Raw genomic sequence first — 18,083 nt, 5'->3', positions numbered from 1 at the left:
GATATAATCTTAATTATATTTTATAAAATAAATTAAAAAAAAATATAATTGTAAAATCTTCTTAACAAGAACAAATAAAAAATATTTGTATTCCTATTATTTCATCTAATGAAATAATAATTTACAAACTTGATAAAATAAAAATAATAAAAAAATAAAATATATCTTTATGAATATTAGAGATAATTTTTATATATTTTATTTTTTTTTTATTTATCAAAACAACAAAAGGAAAAAAAAAAAAAGGAAAATACAAATATATAAATATATATATATATATACATATTTGTCAATTGGACAAAATTGTTTGCTCCTTAGACAATATGAACTTTTTTTTTTCTTTTTTTTTGCTTCTTCTCATTTCTACTATCATGATTGAAGAATAAAACAATCTTTGGTAATCTGATTTTTAATGAATTTAAAAATAAAATTTAACAATAGCAATAGTTTATAATTTAAAAATGTATATATATATAATTATATTTCTTTTTATGACAAATATATATAAATTATAAACATATATAATAATATATATAAATAAATATATATATACTTTTAACCTTTCTCTTTTTCCCTTTTTTTAATTCTTTGTTCTTTTTTCAAATATGAATAAATAATATATATATATATATATATATACATATTTATGTGTATAAAATATAAATACTAAAAAAGTACAAAATTTCATAAAATATTTACATGTTAATAATAATAAAGAGATCTCTATACCTTCAACATTGTTCGCTTAAAAAGTGTAATGCGATAACAAATATAAAAATTATGAAAATGAATTATTAAAAAAAAAAAAAGGAAAAAAAAAAAAAAAAAAATAAAGAAAAAAACATGAAAAATAAAAAAAATATTAAAAAATAAAAGACTTATTTTTATTGTGTAATAATTGAATCTACGTTGGTTAATTCTCCTTCGGAATCTTCTTCATTTTCTTCATTTCTCATTTTTTTTCCTATTATAAACAAAATAAAAAAAAAAATTATGATAAATCAAAATATAAAAATATATATATATATATATATATATATATATTATGTATAAAAAACATATGTGAACAATATATTTATTTATATTATTATATTTTTTTATCTAATTTTTGTATTACTTTCTAAGATAATATTTCCTACACGGTATATTATAGAACCAAATAGGTAGCCAAACTGTAAAAAAAAAAAAAAAAAAAAAAAAAAAATATATAAAAATATATTAACGAACAAGCCATTTGATATTCCACACACATTGTACATATTATTTTGTTCAGAAAAAAAAAAAAAAAAAAAAAAAAAATTCACTTTTTAATTTCACTTACCAAAGTTACAAAATCTAATAATCTTGGTTCTCTTACAACATCACCCTATAAAATTAAAAAGTAAAAATTACATAAATAAATGCACACAATTATTATAAAATATGGAATGTGATACAAGCATAAACATTTAAAAGTATATTGAAATAAAAAAAAAAATAATACATATGTACATAAAAAACATATATAATATATAATATATATTTATATTCATATATTTTTAATTCTTACGGCTAAGAATTTAAAGTAATAAGCAATTGCTATTGCTGGACCTTGTATACAACTAACAATAGTATAAGTCATGGTAGAAAATTTGTCAATAATCTATAAAAAGGATACAAAATTAAAAATTATATATATATATATATATATATATATATCATAAAAATTCATTTAAACATTCACATATTATTTTGTCTTGTATGTATCCACGTTTTTAATCCTTTTTATTCTTACATAGCTGGTTATTAAATTATCACAAATATTAAAGAAGGAAAACAAAGCGAAGGTTTTCTAAAAAAAAAAAAAAAATAAATAATAAATAAAACAAATAATATATACATATAATATATATATATATATATATAATATTGTTTTTTTTAATTATTATTTCTAAAATATATATAAATGCCTTTTATAATTTTGCGCAATCTTTATAATCTTCTTACCCATGCTCCATCACAATCATCACATAACTTGGCCATACCAAGACCACAATTCTGAAGAGAAAACAAAAAAAAAAAAAAATAATAAAATAAAATAAATTGAAAATTAAAAAATACATTTTTTAATAAAATGATAAGTAGTAATTTTTAATATATATAGCAAATCGTGCTTTACCTCTACGACTGTGTTTCTTCCAAAGAATAAGCATGCGAAACCATTTTTTATATTTGTCCATATTTCATTATATGGTAAATGAACTAAAAAGGAAAAATTATAAATACATATATATATATATATATATATATATATATATATGGGCATATTTTATTTTATTATTTGTTTCATAATTTATTCTTACGTTGTTTTAAAAATGGAAGGGTGTATACAGGTAATATAAGACAGGAAGTGAATAATTGGAAAAATGATACCATAGCCTATAAAAAATAAAAATAATAATAATAATAAAAATAAATTTAATGAGTTATACGAATAAATAAATGTGGCAAAAAAAGGAAATATATATATATATATATATATTAATATTATTATATCGTCCTGCTTACGTTTAATCTTAAAATATCAATCTTATATTTTTTGAAAACTATTTCCCTTGTCATGTTTGAAAAACATACAGGCTAAAAAAAAAAAAAAAAAAAAAAAAAAGATGAATATAAATAAATATAATTAAGACATAATTTAAATGTTCATATTTTTTAAATATTACAATATATATATATATATATAATTATTTATTTATATATTTTATCTTACAATTAAGGCACTAATTAAGACAAGATTAAATATGATAGAATTTTCTTCTTGTGTTTCAAAAGATAATTTCATTTCTACAAGAGCTATTGTTACAACAATAATAACTGCTCCAAGATAGTTGTATAAGTGATATCTAAAAGGGAATAAATAAATATAAATATATATATATTAGATATATCCTTTTTTTTTTTTTTTTTTTTTTTTTTTTTGTAATTTAAAATGATATACTTACCTATATCTTAATATTAAAAAGCAGAAGAACATATTAATAGGAATACTTAATTGAAGAACAAATGATTGGATATTTCCAGTAGTTCTTGTAAGACCTATGAAGGCCAAAATGACTGAACAGGCGTCTAACATGGATATAGCAAAAAATTGCAAATTAAAACTTCGGTGTCGTTCCTAAAAAGGTAATAAAAAAAATAAATATAAATATATAAACAAAATAAATGAACATACATATATATATATATATATATATATATGTGTAATGCCTTATAATTGTAGGCGGAATATATTGTCCTATAAATTCATCTTTTTAATATATCGATTTATCTTACTTTTGAATTTCCCTTCTTATTTCCAAATAAGGAATATACAATAAAGAACATAATCATACAAATAAAGTTGTGAGTCTCGGATGTAACAAAACTGTAGTTACCAATTTTGTTTAAAGTTCTTTTGGCAAAAATTTTATTCATTACACATACACTTAAATAAATAATACTTAAGAGATAAATAAAAATATTATCCTTAATCTCTTTAAAAATAAGTTTGAACACATGAGCACATTTACCAAGGCAAGAACCTGCACCTAATTGGGAGCCATCTGTTAAGGTTAACAAGGAAAAAAAAAAAAAAAAAAAAAATTAACACACATATATATATATATATATATATATTTATTTATTTATTTATTCATTTATATAATTCCATATTTCCCTTTTTGAATACTTACTTCCTTCTTGTACTAAATTATCTAATTCTCTATAACGCTCGTCATTTTTTGAATTTTTTTGATTATTTTTTTTGCTTGCGAATTTCATTTTGTTATATATAAGAAATTAAAATATAAAAAAAAAATAAATGAATGTATAATAAATAATATGACAGAGTGTATTTATTATTAACGGATGTTATATTCTAAAAATATAATAAATCGGAATGTCGATTTTTAAAATATTAATATAATTGTATGTGGAAGACAATGAAAATAAATAATCTATAGAATTATTTAACTTTTTAAAAAATATACATATAAATATATATATATATATTAATATACATATAATATTATTTTCATATATTATTATATATTCTCCATTAAAAAAAAAAAAAAAAAAAAAAACTTTATGTATTATACAAATATTCACATATGCATATATATATATATATATATATAATATACAAATATGGAACCACAAATATATAGAAAATATATTCATATATACATATATATGTATTTAAAATATTTGAACAAATTATATATTTGTTTATAAAAAGCTTAACAGTACAACTTGCGAAAGTAAAAAAAAAAAAAAAAAAAAAAAAAAAACAGTAATATATATATATATTTTATATATACATAAAAATATGTTTATAAATAGAATGTTTATAATTGAATTCTATTTAAATTATATAAAAACTTTATATAACAATTTAAATAATGGAGGACATTTATAAAAAATATATGTACATTTTTTATTAAGCTTAAATTCTTAATTCCAAAAAAAAAATATATATATATATATATATAATATATTAATAAAATATAGAACATATATATATATTATACAATAAAAAGAATGAACGATCAAAAGTCAAAAAAAAAAAAAAAAAGGTTCAAGTATAAGAATGTAGATATTTTTAGAATAATATTATCTATAATATTTAAAAAAAATATATATATATATATATATATATAGTTTCCTATATAATAAATAAATATATATATATAATATAACATATTATTATTAATATATTTATTTATTAATATATATCAAATTAATAAATAAATACAATTTCTATATCAAACATTTTAAAATAAAATTTTCTTTTTATCTCATCATGATATATAATAAAACAAATATGGAAATATATATATAAATTATATATTATGATAGATAGGACTTATATTTAAATATATAAAAATTTTTTATATATTTAAAAAAACAATAAAAAAAAAATATAATAATCGGAAAAATAGGAATTTATAAAATATATATATATTTTATATATAATAATAAAAATAGGTATTAGTTCTTTTTTATTTAAAATTATAAAAAAAAAATATAAAACTTCTTTTTTCATATGGAAAAATAAAAAAATATATAAGAAAATATTTATTTTTATAATAGTAATCTTTCTAATAATATAAAAAAAATTTATAATATTATGTTGTTATTTATATATATGTATATATAGAATCACTCAACTACTATTTAAAATTTCTAATTATTATATAAATACAAGAGGAGTTACTTTTATTTTTATTTACATATATGAGCTAATGTTCTTAGCGTTACTAATTTTTTAGAATCGATTTAGAGCTTTAAATAAATATATTATAATTATAAGAATTGAAGTATAAAATTGTATATATAATAATATATATATATATATAAATATATATATAGATATATATAAATTATTTAATATTATGATGATGTGGGTAATATTATAATATATATATTATATAATAAATATGTTAATTATTTAAAACCTTTAAAAAGAATTTTATATAAATTATATATAATTATATGTATTTATATATATATACATATATTTCTTCTTTTAAGCCATAATATATATAAAAACAAAATAGGCCTATTATTTAACCCTTATAAAAATATTTCTCTACCCCCAATAGTTTATTTTTCATACATTTTACATTTTTTTTTGATACTTACCTATATATAATATATTTTATATGTATTTTTTTATTTAGACTATATATTATATAATATATATATATATTATATTATATGTATTTTTACATATTTTAATTATATAATAAACTTATATCTTTTTCATAGATATACAAAAATATAAATATATAGATTACGAACATATATATAATTATATATATATATATATATATATAACTTATATCTTTTTCATAGATATACAAAAATATAAATATATAGATTACGAACATATATATAATTATATATATATATATATATATATATATATATATTGTATTATATATTACTTATTTTATATTTTTAAACTATATATAAAATATTTCATATAAATAGCTATTATATTAAAAAAAAAAATAAAATTAGGATGTAATTCATATATATATATATATATATATGCCTTTTTTTTTTTTTTTTTTTTTTTTTTTTTTTTTTTCCTCATTTTGGCATTACATATAAATATATTTTTTGTTCTGTTCTTATTTTTTTTAAAGTGCTGTATTCCAAAGGATATAATTCAAAATAGGACACTCCAATTATAATATATATATATATATATATATATATATATATATATATATATATGTATATATTTATTTATTTATTTATTTATTTATTTATTATGTACATATTAATATATTTACAAAAAATATATAAGCACATAAAATGGGACCATATATATTAAATGTAAAATATATGTACTTATTATCACTGCGATAAAAAATATTATATATATAAAAAAATAAAATAATTAATGTGCCGTAAGATTATTAAGTTATATGGATATAACAAAATAAATAAGAAAAAATGCATTAATAAATGTATGTCGAAATATTAAGATATAAAAATTTAATTTAACGTATCTTTTGTTTAAATCGAATTTTTTTTTTTTTTTTACCATATAAAATATAAATAAATATATATATAAAAAATATATATATATATATATATATATATATATATATATATATATATATATATATAACACATAAATATATAATATATATATATGTACATATAAATATTTACCTTATTTTTCTTGCTATATTTTAATTTCATTATTTAAAAAAATGAATAAGCTGCTTTTTAATAATTTAAACAAAATATATAATAATAAAAAATATGGATATAACCGTTTTAGTGTGTTTAATAAAATTTATACTAGTCGAAATTATAAAAAAAGAAAAAATATATTTTACAAAAGATTTATGACAAGTGATTATAATAGTATGAGTAATAAAGTTGAGAATGAAAATGATAATAAAAAAAAGTCGAAAAAAAAAAATATTTTTTTAACATGGAAATGTTTAGGTGTTAATTTATTATTGACCATACCAGCATTATATTTATATCAATATGAAAAGAATAAAAAAAAAAGTGTTATAAAAACTACAATGGAGAGTATAGGCAAGCCTTTAATAGGGGGTGATTTTACTTTAATAAATCATCATGGCAATATTATTACAAATAAATCTTTTAAAGATAAATTTTGTTTAATTTATTTTGGTTTTACATATTGTCCTGATATATGTCCACAAGAGTTAGAAAAACAAACTATAGTAATAGAAAAGATACATAAAAAATATGGAGATATAATAACACCTATATTTATATCTGTAGATCCACAAAGAGATACAGTAGCACAAATTAATTATTATTGTAAATCTTTTAGTCCTAAATTAATTGGATTAACTGGAACAAAAGAATTAATAAAACATGTTTCTAAATTATTTCGTGTTTATTATAATGAAAATGTTACTGATATAAATTATTCAAAAGAAAATGAATCTATATCGAAAAACGATAAATATAATTATCTAATTGATCATTCTATTATTCACTATCTATTAGATACTAATGGTAATTTTCTTGATTTTTTTGGAAAAAATGCAACAACTAGCGAAATGGTCGATAAAATTTCTCAATATATAGATGAACACATGCATAAGCAAAAAAATTATACCAAAAATGTAATTGGTATACAAGCATAATAACAATAATAATAATAATAATAATAATAATAATAATAATAATAATAATAATAATAAAGAATAAATGATGAACCATTTAATTGGCTTCACAAATGATATGACATATATATATTAATACATTTATATGTTTCTTCTTATTTATAACCTCTTATAATGTTCACATTATAATAAAACAAATGCATTTACATATATTTTACAAGTTGAACTCATATGTGTTCATTCATTATAATATTAAAAGGACTTGAAGATGGTATGAAAAAAATTAGTTTCTATTTCAATTTTTTTTTTTTTTTTATGTTTTAATTTATTCTGTATTATATATATATATATATATATATATTTTTTTTTTTTTTTTTTTTTTTTTTTTTTTTTTTTTTTTTTTTTTTTTTTTTTGTATGCATCAATGCACAAAATAAAAATCATACATTTTTGGGAAAAAAAAAAAAAAAAATTATAAAATATATAAAATATAAATTAAGTATATATATAAAATATATAATGAATATAAATTAATTATAAATATATATATATATATATATATATGGAATATATTTTATTTTTTTGTAATTTTGTAAATTATATAAATTATATACAATTTGTCTATATTATTTATTTGAATCTAAGAAACAAAATAAAATTGACACCACATTAAATATATATATATATATATATATATATATATATTTATATATATATGTGTATTTTTTTTTTTTTTTTTTTTTTTTTTTTTTTTGTTCATATAAAGACTAATTTTATTTTTCAATACTCATGGGTAATAAGGAAATTTTCTACAATCAAACAAATGAACACAACTAATATTAACATGAATAATATATATATATATATATATATTTTTTTATTTTTATTTTTTATCATCTTCCTCATTTTTTGCTTGATTATTATTTTGTTCATCATTTGCATCTAAATTTGCCTCTTCATTTTTTTCCTTTTCCTTTTCTTTTTCTTTCTCCTTTTCTTTTTCCTTTTCTTGTTTTGCCTTTTGTTTGGCTAGTTCTTCTACTTCAAGTTTTGAAAAGAATTTTTGAGCGAGTTGTGTGACTTCATTAAATTCTCCTTCGATATCATTAAGTGTATATACAGGTGGTTCATATAATGGTTTATTTTTTTCTTGTTCTTGTAGATTATTAATATTATTTAAGAATTTGGTTGTTCTATTAATTATATTTTGACTTTCATCAGATGGTTTATTTGAACATTGTGTTATAATATTATTAAGATGATTAATTATATTACCTAGATTTTGTTGTTTTGAATTATATACATCAAATTTTTGTACAATATTTTTGATAAGATCTCTAATTTCTTCTTTTTTTTATGNNATATTTTTATTTTCTTCTATATTATCATATAACCAATTTTCATAATCATCTAAAGAAAGTAAAATACGATCTCTTTCATCATCGATAACAAAATTTTTATATATACCATTAAGTCTACTTCTACTTTCATATATAATAGTTTCTAATTCATTAAGATGTTTTAATCGTTCTCCTTCTAATATATCACTATGTTGCATATTAATTTCTAATTCACTAAAATTGAATATATCTTTAGAACTATAAGATCCTTGAGCTAATAATGTTTCAATAGGTATTGTTGTATAACAAGTTTGTATTTTTCCTTCTTCTCCTTTTTTTAATTCTGTTTTATTTGGTGAGTTGTTTTCATTAGTTTTTTCTTTCTTCTCATTAGTATTACTATTATTATTATTATTATTGTCATTTGTTTGATCTTTATCATCATTTTGTTCTTCATTTTTTCCATCATTTTTTTTTTCTCCTTTGTCTTCTGTTTTGTCATCAGTTTTTTTCTTTTCATCTTTCGATTTAATAACTGATTTAGTTACAGTTTGTGCACCTAAAAATGTAAATGTATCATAATTAGAAAATGTGGTCATAACATGTGATTCGACAATTTTATCATTCTTTTCATTTATTTTAACAATGCATGAACCTAATTCTTTTATGCAATTGGTTGGTAAATCTGGTGTATTTTCATAATAAGCTGTAAGTTTAATATGTCCTTTTTCTGGTATAACAATTTTTTTAACTTTTTTTTTTAAAGAATCTCTTGTATATAATTTTTCTACATTACTTTTAGATGTATCATTAATATTATGCCATTCAACATTAATTGGATGTGTAACTTTTTCAACACATTCATATTCTTTAACTTTATAATGTTTGCTAACCATAGCAGCTGATAAGACACAACCTCTTGCAATAGATTCATCTGCTATAAGTGTCTTAGATAATGATTTTTGAAAATATTGTTGTAAATAATTTTGAATAAATGGAACTCTAGTCGATCCACCTAAAACTTCAATAGAATGTATATCTTGTATATTAACTTTACTAATAGATATAGCACTATCTAAAAGATGTTTTAATTTTGTTAGGAAGAAAGGTGAACATAATTCTTCAAAGGTTTCTCTGTTAATTGAACCTTGACAATCTAAATCTTCATATAAACATTCAACATGTATAGATGCTTCATTATTTGCTGAAAGAACTTTTTTTGTTTTTATAGCAACTTCTTGTAATTTAATACGTACTTTATTATTAATAGCATTTTTTTCGTCATCTACTGTTGATGTAACTAAAAACTTATCTATTCTTCCCGTGCCCATAGGACATAATTGAGATGTATTTTTTTTATATAAAGGATTCATTTTATAATTATTGACAAATAAATTTGTTATATATTTAATAAGTTCATTATCTAAATTTCTACCACCTAAATTAGAATCAGCAATATCACATAATATTTCACATTTATTTGAAAAAAAACGAGCAACACATACACAAGTATTTGCATAACCAATATTTACAAATACTAATAATGATCCACTATCTTCTTTAAATTCCTTCATTCTATACATGCCATAATCTAAAGCAACAGCTGTATTATCACTAATAATTCTCAAAACATTAGCATTAATAATTTTTGTAGCAGCTAATAAACATTCTTTTTGGCAATTTGTAAATGTTGGAGGATAGGATAAAACAATTTCTTTACATTCTTTACCAATATATTTCTCAGCCATTTTAATCAAATGAGATAATAAAGCTGATAAAACACGAACAGCACTAAAAACAACTTTCTCATTCTTATATTCAACTTCATAACCTAAATAATTATATTCACATGATATTAAATCACCATAAGCTTCATGAATTTCTATATCATCTTCTACATCAGTTCCTATTTTACCTATCAAATTCTTTATATTCCTACAAGTATTCTTATAATTAGATTTTAATTTAGATAATGCACTATCTCCAATTAAACGTTCTTTATCAGTGAAACCAACTAAGGTCGGAGTTAACCTTTCAGATATGTCATTCCTCACAACATTTATAGCACCTTTATTTATTGTAGCTACAACAGAATTATCATTCCCTATATCAATACCCAAAACTGACATCTTTTCAAAAAAATATAAATATTATACTAATATAAATGATAATAAAAAATAATATTAATAAAATATAATATTAATAAAATATAATATTAATAAAAAATAATATTAATAAAAAATAATATTAATAAAAAATAATATTAATGAATTATAACTTAACACACTACGTGTTATTAATATATATATATATATAAATATATATATAATATATATTATATTATTTAATTTTTGAATTATTTATGGGACTGTTTTTGTTATTTTTTTATATCTACACAAAATTATAATATAAAAAAGTATATTATATATATATATATATTACATATAGATGTCTTGCTGTTTCTTCCTTTTAGGACTATATATATATTATATTTATAATACCAAATACTGTGTTTTTATATTATTTTATGTATATATGATATCATAAATTTATAGTTTTATGTATATATGATATCATAAATTTATAGTTCCTCGTAGGCTTCACACTTATTAATATGTAATAAATATAGGAATTATATATATTTAATGTATTATTTATTAATTTCTCTTAAATCTTAAAAAAATATATACAATAAAATATTTTTCTTTATATTATATATATAAATATATATATATATATATATATATATATTTTATTATTAAATTTTTTAATATCACTTATTTCTTTATTTTCTTTTCATGTTTTATTTTTTATATATTAATTCAACTTAATTTGTTTATTTGTTTGTTTATTTGTTTACTTGTTTTTTTGTTACTTTTTTTGTTACTTTCTTTTCTTATTTTTTGTTACTTTCTTTTCTTTTTTTTTTTCTTTTTAATATATTCTTCAATATCACAATTAAATATATATATATTATATATATAATAAATTATATTATAAATTCCACATATGAGATATATATATATATATATATATATATATATATACAATAATATATATATTATAAATATAATAAAATATTAATAAATAATATATAAAATTAAAGAAATATGTTATAAGATGAGATATAATTATAATATAATATTTTTATATACATACAAGAAAAAAAAAAAATTAAGATCTCTAACAGAAAAGAAATTGTTTTTTTAAAAGATATAATTTTTTTTTTTTAATGATAAATTGATATATATATATATATATATATATTAAATTTAATTGATATATTTTTTAAGAACTTATTGTTGTTAAAATTAAATTAAAAAATAAATAATATTTTTATATATATTTTATATATATATAATATACATTTTATATATATTTGTAAATATAAAAAAATAATATTTTCTTTTCTCACATGTGCTTGTTGAGTTTGAAGTTGGGTAAAATAAATATAAAAATTTATATTTTATGAATGTATTTTTATAAATAAAATAAGAAACATATATAATTAATATATATAAATATATTATTATGCATTTAACATATATATATATAATAATATTTTTTTATTTTTCCCCTTTTGTACATAAATAAAAAAAAAAAAAAAAATATGCATTGAAACTAAATTGTACGGGACCGAATGAGGGTACTACATATATATTATATATAATGTATAACATATATATATGTATATATATATATATATATAATATAGCAAAATAAAGAAAATATATATAAATATATAATAAAAGAAATGAAAACATATAAAGAAAAAATATAAATATATTATTATATTATATTATAAAATATTAAGAATGAAATATTAAAACTTTAAAATCAAAATATCAAAAAATATGCACTTATTTATGTAATATATATTTATATAAAATATTTATATATTTTTATATTCTATATGTAAAATATTGTACTTAATTATTTTATTTTATTTTATTTTGGCCCCCTTATTGTATGTAAGAGGAGAATAATATTATTTTTTCATAGAAGGAAAAAAATTGTACGTATCATAAATATAATTTTATAGAAAAAAAATAATATAAATTATGTATTGTACATATTTGCATATAAGGAATAAATATTTGTAGTACACAAATATTTATATTTCTTATGTAAATAAAAAAAAAAAAAAAAAAAAAAAAAAAACAGATATAATAAATTTTATATATTTAATTAATTTATGAGCTACGAAAAAAAATATATATTCTTTGGGAAGCATATATAATATATATATATTAAAATGGGATATACATATATATATATATATATATATTTAAATGTATATATTTATATATATAATTATACCAACATTTGTACAATGTATAAAAGGTATACGTATTTTTAATTCTACATTTCTGGGTATATGAATATTATATGAATATAATAATCAAGGATTGTAAGTTTCCTGATTTTTTTTTTTTTTCCTTTTTTCAGCTAATATTAATTATATATATAATATATTGAAAATATAGACTGATTTATATATTATACTTTTTTTAATATATATATATATATATATAATTTGATACCTTTTCATTTTTAAAATTATCATATTGTTCCTTTTTTTATATATGTATGGAGGAAAAAAAAAAATATATTATATACACAAATTATTCATTTTATATGTGTGTATAAATATTGATAAAATAAAAATATATGTAAACTTAGAAAAGTATATAGGAATTATTACTTTTATTTTTTAAAATAATATTATAGATATCTTCCATTTATATTTATTATAATTTATCATTATTCCAAACATTTTTTTTTTTTTTTTTTTTTTTTTTTCTTATAATTGTCACAAGGTTATATATATATATATATATATATATTCAAAGAGATACATACAAAAAAACATTTTATAACAAATTTATTGATATGTAACGAAATGTTTTCCATGTTAATACATATAATATAAATTTTTTAAATATTTAGGAAAATATATTCTCAATATTTTATATAATTTACACATATTATTTTAATAAAATTTTTTTTACTATTTCCATTTATTTACAAAAAAAAAAAATTACAATATTAAATATTCTTTTGTTCCATTTAACTATAAATTTTTTTTTTTTTTTTTTTCAAGTGCAAACAGAATAAAATATTATATAAAATTGGTAACATAAATAAATACATATATATATATATATATATATATATTATATACCACAATAAAAAAATATATTGATAAAATCATATATAATATAAAAAAATAAATATACTGACAATAAAAATATTTTTGTGTAAAGTATAAAAATATTATTTGAATTCACTTTTTAATTTTTTTCATATATTTTAATATATTAATTAAAAGGGAAATTAATAAGGAAATTATTGAAAATCACATAAAAATAGTACTTTTTTTTTTTATTTATATAATGAATTTTTATTAATTTTTTATACTATAAAAATGTGCAAGATATAATAAAGGTGGTTATATATATATATATATATATATATATATATATCCCTACATTATATGTGTATGTTCTATAAAACAATATAAACATAGTCATCATTATAACAATATATATATATATATATAAACACCTGTGTGCTTTATTTTTCTTAAACAATAAAATGCTATTATATCAAAATTTGCGAAAGGAGGGTAATAACATTTTTTTTTATTTAAATAAACAAAATGGTAAAAACATTTTTAGAAGATACGTTGCATCTCAACCTTTAGGAATAAATATACCTGACCCACCCCCAAGAGAATATTTACCAAACGGTGAACCCAAAACATATAGATTAAATCAGAGATATTATAATCATAAGTATGATTGGGAAAGATGGACATTAAGACCAGCAGGAGTTTTTCATACTTATGTCTATGGAGAATTTGCAAAAGATCATAAACCTTTATTAGCATGGTTACTTCAGTATCCAATTCCCTTGGCATTTATTCCTTATTTTTTATTTGCCTTTGGATTATCTTTTGCATTTCACCATATTTCATACCTTGGTATAAAACCAAAAAGATTCACAGTAGAATGGGTAGAAGCTAATAAGGAAAGAGAAAGAGCAGAAAATACTAACCCAATTACAAGATATCTTGATAGAAGACGAAAAGAAAGAGGACCACATTGGATACTCGAGGACTTTTTACCAAGTCATCCATGTTATTTACATATGAGTAAATATCATCACGATACAGAACTTCTACGAAAAATGGAAGAAGAAGCTGCTGAAAAAGAAGGAGAAAGTGAAGAACAAACGGAAGAGGAACAAGAAGATTTAACTGAATCGGAGGATGATGATAATTAAGAAAAATAATAATCAAAGCTTATAATTCTAGTAATAAATTTTTACACCTAATATATGTACAATATGGTATATATTAATAAAATATTAATCATTCACATATGATATACATTGTATTTATTTTTGTATAGTTACAAATTTTTTTATATATATATTTTATTATGAAATAATAAAAAAAAAAAAAAATGTAATAATAAATATAAACATTTATATATATATATATATGTATATATAAATTTTTTTTTGTATATTTTTTGAAATTATTTTTATATTGTATTATATATAGCAATATATTTGTTATTTTAACTTACATTTATAGATTTATTCAATTTTATTTTGTTTTAAGTGTAAATTTTTTTTATTTAAATATTTATAAACTTTAAAGTAGCTATAATGTTAATTCAAATAGCCAAAAAAAAAAAAAAAAAAAAAAAAAAAAATTAAAGAGAAACAACATTGGATTGTTTTTGCCTGACCAGTACAGGAAAAAAAAAAAAAAAAATACATACATATATAATATATATATATATATATATATATATATATTATATTATATATATTTTTTATTTTCTTTTATGTTGTAAAGAATTAAATGTGTAAACGTTAAAGAAAAATTTTAAATAACCTTAATGAATTATTTTCATTCTATCTCTCCTTCAACATATATATATATATATATATATATATATATATATATATATATATATATTTATTTATTTATTTATTTATTTGTGTCTTTAATTTGTTTTTTTTATTTTGTTAAAAATTACATTAAAAATACATATAATATTTCCATTTGGAGGTTTATAGTAAAAAATGTTGTAATTATATTATAAGACATAAAAATATTTTATTTATATATAATATCTTTAAATTATATAAACAGATAGTTTTTTCCCCTTAAACCTTATGATGGCAACAACATACAAAATTTTTCTTTTATACAAATATTAATACATATAATAAAATAAAAAATAGGAATATATATTTAATTTTATTAAATCCACATATATACTTTTTTTTTTTTTATTATTACTTTTTAAAGTAAAAATATACTATTTTGTTGTAATGGAGCTTTTTCAAGACAACAAAATAAATGTAAGAAAAATTTATATAAATTAACATAAAAAGGTGGATATATATATATATATATATATATATAATATTTTCATATATAATATTTATTTATTTATTTATTTTATTAGAATCCTGGAAATATTGAAATTAACCAAGGTGATGGAGTGATTAAAAAAGAGAACGATTTACATATCAGTGTAATTAAACCAATAACAAAAAAAACAATTCATTGTGATAATACCAAAAACAAAATGAAAATTAATTCCTTTTATAAACCAGTAGAATTAGTTGAGGAAATAAAAAATTATGTTCAAAAGGGTGATACTCATCTTGTGAAACTATACGAAGATTTTAAGAACAAGAAAGATAAAAAAGTAAAAATGAAAAATGAGTATATAACAAATTTAAAAAAGTTGCATATTTTAAATATGATTAATAATAATAAGAAGAAAGGAATTGAATGTGGTGTAAATAAAAATAATATTGTTCATTTTAATTTATTTAATGAACATGAAGATGTAACACCTAAAATAGAAACGGTGTATATACCAAAGTTAGAAAAAAATATCGAAGTAGTAAATCATTTAAAAGAAAATGTAAATGTTGATTATACATATATGGTACCAAAACCAGTTGTTATTCCTATTGAAGTTCCTATATTAAAATTTCGTGATCATTTTAAAATAATACCAATAAGAAAAAAAATTATACCTGTTATAAAATATACTGATAATATTATTTATGTAGATTGTTGTGTCGAAAAACCATACATTGTATATGAAAATGTGATCATACCTGTTCCTTGTGATATTCCTATTGAACAAAAAAAATATATTGACAAAGTACCACCCATATAAAGTTATAAATAAGTATCCTCTCAAAAAAAAAAAAAAAAAAAAAAAGGTTAAAAATTTTAAGAATTGTATTTTTATAGGGGAATTTTCTTTTTTTTTTTTAATTAAAAAAAGTATTAATTGTATATGTACAGAAAAAAAGAAAAATTTGACAATATATAAAAAAAAGTCACAAAATTTTGAATTTATTTTATTGTACTGTATTTTGTTATCTTATTTGTAATTATAATAATTATTATTATTTTATTATATTATTTTTTATTATTTTTTTTTTTTTTTTTTTTTTTTTTTTTTTTTACGTTGTAAAAGCATATTTATGTTTTAGTTTCACATATTTACAACGTTGTTTATAATTTTTGACGACACATTTTTTAATTGATTATTAAAAAAAAAAAATAATAATATTAAAATTAAAATGAGATAACCATTAATATATTTATATATCAATTGATATAAGAAAATAAATATATATGTATATAATTTCTTTTTATAAGAAAAAAATTTATACGTCTGGTGATATATATACATATATAATATATTATATATATATATATATATATAATTCTTTTTTGAAATAGGTATACATTTGGAATTATAAAAATAGAACAAGGTTTTTTTTATAGGCATAAAAAAAAATATATATAATAAAAATTATATATATTATATATATATATATATATACTTAGGTAGGAAAATAATGAAAAATAATAATCTATATTATTTTATAAATTTATTAACTATTAGAAAAAAGAGTAAAGATTAATAAAGAATTTTCTGAAGTTTTGAAAGATGTATTTATCTTATTAAGTGAAAATTCTTATTTTATAATTTTTTTTTTTTTTTTTTTTTTTTTTTTTTTTTTTTTTTTTTTTTTT

The 18,083-nt window shown here is 16.9% G+C and overlaps 4 protein-coding genes, 1 non-coding gene and 1 pseudogene across 5 annotated transcripts, besides 1 other annotated feature; 4 read left to right on the top strand and 2 right to left on the bottom strand.

Moving 5' to 3' along the window:
- PGSY75_0709050 lies at nt 1–416 on the top strand (the record flags this gene model as incomplete). Its single annotated transcript, XR_001974518.1, has 1 exon — nt 1–416. It is a non-coding gene; the product is annotated as a small nucleolar RNA (small nucleolar RNA).
- Nucleotides 417–884: 468 nt separating this feature from the next.
- PGSY75_0709000 (chloroquine resistance transporter) lies at nt 885–3,804 on the bottom strand (the record flags this gene model as incomplete). The annotated part of the gene is made up of 13 exons (XM_018784953.1): nt 885–964; nt 1,118–1,172; nt 1,322–1,366; nt 1,550–1,642; nt 1,775–1,831; nt 1,987–2,037; nt 2,159–2,241; nt 2,343–2,418; nt 2,548–2,619; nt 2,756–2,888; nt 2,988–3,160; nt 3,319–3,587; nt 3,717–3,804. The coding sequence occupies 13 exons, from the start codon at nt 3,802–3,804 to the stop codon at nt 885–887; spliced, it is 1,275 nt and encodes a 424-aa protein (XP_018642454.1).
- A 2,948-nt stretch (nt 3,805–6,752) lies between these two features.
- Nucleotides 6,753–7,673, top strand: PGSY75_0708900 (Cg3 protein; the record flags this gene model as incomplete). Its single annotated transcript, XM_018784952.1, has 1 exon — nt 6,753–7,673. The coding sequence occupies one exon, from the start codon at nt 6,753–6,755 to the stop codon at nt 7,671–7,673; it is 921 nt and encodes a 306-aa protein (XP_018642453.1).
- An 862-nt stretch (nt 7,674–8,535) lies between these two features.
- On the bottom strand, nt 8,536–11,121 carry PGSY75_0708800 (heat shock protein 110; annotated as a pseudogene; the record flags this gene model as incomplete).
- Nucleotides 8,536–11,121: a sequence feature.
- Nucleotides 11,122–14,590: 3,469 nt separating this feature from the next.
- PGSY75_0708700 (Cg8 protein) lies at nt 14,591–15,280 on the top strand (the record flags this gene model as incomplete). The annotated part of the gene is made up of 1 exon (XM_018784951.1): nt 14,591–15,280. One exon carries the CDS (start codon nt 14,591–14,593, stop codon nt 15,278–15,280), a length of 690 nt encoding a protein of 229 aa, XP_018642452.1.
- A 1,065-nt stretch (nt 15,281–16,345) lies between these two features.
- On the top strand, nt 16,346–17,211 carry PGSY75_0708600 (putative inner membrane complex protein 1d; the record flags this gene model as incomplete). Its single annotated transcript, XM_018784950.1, has 2 exons — nt 16,346–16,375; nt 16,483–17,211. The coding sequence occupies 2 exons, from the start codon at nt 16,346–16,348 to the stop codon at nt 17,209–17,211; spliced, it is 759 nt and encodes a 252-aa protein (XP_018642451.1).
- Between the last annotated feature and the right edge of the window lie 872 nt (nt 17,212–18,083).

Source organism: Plasmodium gaboni, chromosome 7, assembly GCF_001602025.1.
Source record: "Plasmodium gaboni strain SY75 chromosome 7, whole genome shotgun sequence".
In the NCBI taxonomy this organism is placed as follows: domain Eukaryota; phylum Apicomplexa; class Aconoidasida; order Haemosporida; family Plasmodiidae; genus Plasmodium; species Plasmodium gaboni.
Note: the sequence above shows the minus strand (reverse complement) of the source record. Positions and strands in the feature narration are given on the sequence as shown.